Source organism: Clarias gariepinus, chromosome 21 (assembly GCF_024256425.1).
Source record: "Clarias gariepinus isolate MV-2021 ecotype Netherlands chromosome 21, CGAR_prim_01v2, whole genome shotgun sequence".
NCBI classification, from domain to species: domain Eukaryota; kingdom Metazoa; phylum Chordata; class Actinopteri; order Siluriformes; family Clariidae; genus Clarias; species Clarias gariepinus.
The window spans coordinates 1992377-1997500 of NC_071120.1; the positions used below are offsets into that span (position 1 = coordinate 1992377).

The window sequence follows — 5124 nt, forward strand, 5'->3', positions numbered from 1 at the left end:
AGATCTTAAAAATTCAGATCTAAAAGGGTTCCAGTCCTTCAGCTTAGAAAGTGATGCATGCACAGAGCGAGTGTGTGTTGTGATGTGAATCACCAGAGGGACCAGGCGATGCGATGTTAACATGATACTCAGGTGCGGATTCAAACTGTGTTGTGATTCTGTAGGTATCATGATTTTATAAATATCTGATTCAATGTAATAATCTTGTAGTGGGTGGCACTGTCGCCTTTCATCTCCATCACCGTTTCCTCCGGGTACTCCGGTTTCCTCCCACAGTCCAAAGACAGGTAGATTAGGCTAATTGGTGTTCTGAAATTGCCCATAGCGTAAATTTGTGTGTGTGTGTGTGTGTGCCCTGTGATGGATTGGCACCCTGCCCAGGGTGTACCCCTAAACCTCTTGGGATATACTCCAGCACTCCGCGACTCTGAATACAGGATAACGCGGTATAGAAGATGAGTGAGTGCGTTACCATTTGCTCCTACTGCACAGGACGCTGTACTGCCTGCTGATGTGTGAATAGTTTAGAGCACCACCTGTGGCATTATAGAGGAACTGCACCCTCACCATTTCACCGGTTTATAGATAAAAAAAAATTAAAACGATTATTTTGTAGTCAGTGCGTTGTTGGCTGAATTGCCTTGCACAAGATTTCTGATATATAACTAAATAGATTTTTTCCTATCTTTAATTGGGATGTGCCATGGGAAAGTATTTGCCCCCTTCCAAATAGGGCAGTGGTAAAGTTTTCGCCCTATCATCCAGAGATCGCAAGTTCGATTCCCAGGTGATGCTGTAACCTCTCGCAACTGGAGGTCCAGAGAGAGCTGATTGGCCGAGTTCCCTGTGTGAAAAAGTAATTGCGCCTTAAACCTAATAACTGGTTGTACCAGCCTTGGCTGCAACAACTACAGTACAATCAAGCGTTTGTGATAACTGGCACTGAGTCTTTCTCGTCACCGTGGAGGAATTTTGTCTCGCTCTTCTTTGCAGAATTGATTAAATTCAGCCACATTGTTTTGCCAAACATGCAAAAAAATTCAGGAAGGGAGCAAATACTTTTTCACAGCACTGTACATTTACTTCCTGAATTTGATGGTAATGTTATTAGGTCATAAATAAATGATGTAATGAATATAGCAAGTTGCTAATGTTTTATACAGCAGGCTTTCCTCACTGTGTGTGTGTGTGTGTGTGTGTGTGTGTGTGTGTGTGTCACTGTGTGAGTCAGGAACGCTGTAGGATCTCCACACTCCTGGAACATCCAGGCTTAGTGATGTAGTGTTGGACGAGTCGTGTTCGAACTCATCATAACGATATAAAATCAGATTCAGACTCGCATTCTCTCAATAGAAAAGGCTTTTATTTATACAAACAACTGTAGTAAAAAATATAAAGATACAAAATGTGCTTCCTTTATTTTCATTTATCTCAGCTTTTTTTTTTTAAGTAAAAGGGTAGAAGACAAAGAGAATGAAGATAATCCAAGCAGGTAGTTTGACGTGTACACAGCGAGGGGAAGCGCAGAAGGAACTTTAATGTTTAATTTCTCAGTGCAGTAACACACCCGAGTGTTTTACACTACAGCTGGTATTTAAAGGGATTGTCGTAACCTAGGAGAATTTTCAACTTTGTAATTAACTACACACATTCAGACACACACACACACACACACTCTCTGACACAGCTATAATAACTAACTATAATAGGAACTCTGAGTAACCTGCCTCACCCGTACCATCCACACACTCTTTCATTTCATCATGTACTCGTCAGGTTCTACGTTAAAAATAATTAATAGTTTGTTCACAATTTTTTGTTATCAAATGTGCAACGGCGCAGTAACAGAGTATGACCACTATGCTACTTAAAATAAAAAAACAGTTACCTAATAAACGTAATGAAGACTTAATAAACAGTTTGATCATAGCTGAGTGTAGATCATAACCACGACTCTTCATCACAACATGGGTCATGATTACGGAGAACGAAGCTAACGGAGATGCGATATCGCTTCCCTGTAGTTACACAGTGTGTGTTCAGCTAGTTAGACTCCACTGATAGCTGCGATGGCTAATGTTAGCTTTCACTCCCAATACCAAAATTAGGTAGCTAGCAAATGTGGCTGAACTGTTATATTGTGTAATTAAAATGTGATCAGAAGAGGAAGCGTAGTGGTGTAACAGGTCACATGACATCTATTTAATTAATTATAATTACTTTTACCCTGAGCTCCGCTCTTTTAATCTACACACACAGGACAACAACATTGGGCAACGCCTGTGCGGTCCCGGTTCCACAGGCTCATGATTTACAGTGAAAGTACAACTAAGTGGACAAAAAATTAGAGAAAACATCAGAACTGAAATTAAAAAACAGTGGAAATCTAACAGATCTGGAGCCCAGAACATTCAGGGGTTTGGTGTGTAAAACATTTTTTTGTGGTAATGTATTTGTGGATGACCTCAAATAAGGCTTTCTTATAGCCATACAACACACACTCATGCACACACACACACACACACACACACACGCGCGCACACACACACACAAGGCACTTCCTGATCCCTATTCTGTAAATCTGTAAAAACACAGATCTCTCCTGGTGTCATGTGACCCCAGTCTTTGGTATCAAGCAGTGCTTTTAGTCTGAGGAGGGTCGTCACTCCTGCAGTGGTTTGGGACACGACCATGATGGACAAATGATTGAAGGGTATTTATTTTCCTCTTAAAGCTTCCTAAAGAGAATCACTGCTCCTCCTAGTGGACAAATATTCTCATTGGTTTCTTTTTAAATCCTATTTTTGTTTAAAGAAAAGTGTGAAACCTGACACTCTATACTGTGTGTGTGTGTGTGTGTGTGTGTGTGTGTGTGTGTGTGAGAGAGAGAGAGAGAAAGAGAGAGAGAGAGAGATGTACAGAACTGCAGACGTAATAATGCATGTAGGCAACAATATGGTGTAACAGATAATAGTGATATAAAGGAATGTAAATTATTGCATAAATATTAATATGCATCAGCACCTCATATTTCCATCCTAACATTGTCATACACTTGCGCAGCATCTGGTTCTCTTTAGTGTGTGTGTGTGTGTGTACTCTAGAACACCATGTAAACACAAAACCCTGATCTTTTGCTCTGCAAAATGCCGCAACTATGAAGTGCAAACGTAACGCCTCCTCTAGAGGGCACCGATGGGTCCAAAGCCTTAATGGGATTTCAGATTTTGCTGCTTTAGAACCAGGTTCTCTAGCTGGACCTTCATTTGGTTCTACAACTCTTGTTTTTGATTTGTTTGTCAGGTGACTTACAGTACTTCGAGGAATCCATTAGAGGTTTAAAAACCAACTTCTAATTTTGGTACTAGAACCTGCTCCTAATCACATTAGAACATGGCCTGGTGCAGATGTTGGTTCTGGTCCTCACTTCTCAGTGTTCCTCAAACTATAGTCTACAAAGGTATGTTTTTGGACGGTGCAGTACTTCAGCAGTTTCACCTGCTCCTGATTTTGCTCCTGGTTGTGATTCTGAAACTGATGATATCTGATATGAATGATTTAAACTTAGCCCTTCACTTGCACCGAATCCTGATAGGGTGGAGCACTGGACGGCTCATTAGAGTTCTAGAGCTGAAACAAGCACCACATACTGGCTTTAGGACCCGCCCCAACCACTTTAGAGTTTCTTCCAGACCCCATGTCTCATTGAGGTCCCTCATTAGGTCCCTCCGTGTTAGGACACGATCCTGATCTTTGGTCTACATGTCCGTCACAATCGAGCGAATCGCGACACTTCACTTCTAGGACTCTTGTACAACGCGATAGTTTTGGAGCTGCGTGGGTTCCACCTCCTGTTTAAAGTTCTGTTTCCCGATCGGGCTGAACCGGGCCGTGCGGCCGGTGGGCGTTAGACCCGTGGAACGCGGTTGTGCCGGGCGGCGTAGGAAGCGTTTGGAGGTGACGAGTTCGCCGTAGCCCTGGGTGTGAGAGAAGGCGTAGCCCGAGCGGCGAGTGCTGGAGCGACGGATCCTGGTGCGGCGCCGAGGAGGAGGAGGCTGGGCCTTCATCTGGTGCATCTTAAACCTCACCTGCACAACAAGACATTATTTCCATTATTCATGACTGGTTTAATATTAAATGAGCAACACGACTAATGGAGATGTTGATGTTTGGAGAAGTTTAGACTCTCACTGCTTGTACACACTCTCTATAAAGGAGAGTAACTGTAGCAGATGTAGCTTCTCAAACACATTCATACAGCAACATACTGTCATTTGAACAGTAATCGATTGTGTGTGTGTGTGTGTGTGTGTGTGTGTGTGTGTGTGTGTGTGTGTGTCTGGACCTTGTCATTGATAGTGGGACTGAGCTGGCTGTTGAGGAAGCGGTGAATGAGGACGGGCAGCACACACAACACCACCGTCAGGACGATCGTCAACCACGCGCTGACATGATCCAGAGTGTTGCGTGCAGTGCCTAACACACACACACACACATTTGAATCAGTTAAAAGTTAAGTAAGATGGTAGACGTTCGTCTTCTCGTCTGTAGAGAGCGTACAGCAGGGTTACTGCAGGTCACACTCACCGACGAAGGCGAAGGAGCCGGGCTGCAGTTTGAACAGCCCGGTGCTCTGCATGCCGAAAGAGACGAGGAAATACATCCCCAGACTCCCCCAGACAAACAGGTGGTTCACCGCCGTCCAGTACGACAGGTCCAACCCCAACTACACAGGAAGAGGAAGAGGAAGGTGAGGAGAGTAACTAACACTGAGCAGGGGTACCAGTACAGGGATCCTGATTCCACACCTGGACACAGACGGTGATGATGAGACACGTCTGTGTGAGCACGGCAAATGACTGGTAGTCCGGCGTGCGCTGCAGAGCGCAGTACGGCACGAAGAACAGCACCAGGGAGCTGTAGCAGCTGTGCAGAGCGCACTTCACGAAGGTCCCCTTGTTAAAGTACGCACTCAGCTGGCCCGGTCCGTACAGCTGCGGATACTCCAGACCCCAACTGTCGTTCACATCCTGAATCATAAACACACACACACACTGTTACTAACTGCGGTATAGACCAGTGTGTGTTTGCGAGACGCTGTCTGTAGCTGTAGTACCTGGTCAA

General features: G+C 44.3%; 1 protein-coding gene across 1 annotated transcript in view; it reads right to left on the reverse strand.

Annotated features, from left to right (window-relative positions):
- Positions 1–1341: 1341 nt before the first annotated feature.
- atp8b5a (ATPase phospholipid transporting 8B5a) overlaps positions 1342–5124 on the reverse strand; it is a 28687-nt gene continuing 24904 nt past the window's right edge. The window contains exons 23-27 of the mRNA XM_053480934.1: positions 5117–5124; positions 4809–5030; positions 4588–4726; positions 4346–4476; positions 1342–4088 (exon numbers count right to left, since the gene is read on the reverse strand). The exon at positions 5117–5124 is cut by the window's right edge and continues 76 nt beyond it. Of these exons, the coding sequence (XP_053336909.1) occupies positions 3801–4088; positions 4346–4476; positions 4588–4726; positions 4809–5030; positions 5117–5124 (788 nt within the window). The 3' untranslated portion in view covers positions 1342–3800. The remainder of the gene's footprint in view (positions 4089–4345; positions 4477–4587; positions 4727–4808; positions 5031–5116) is intronic.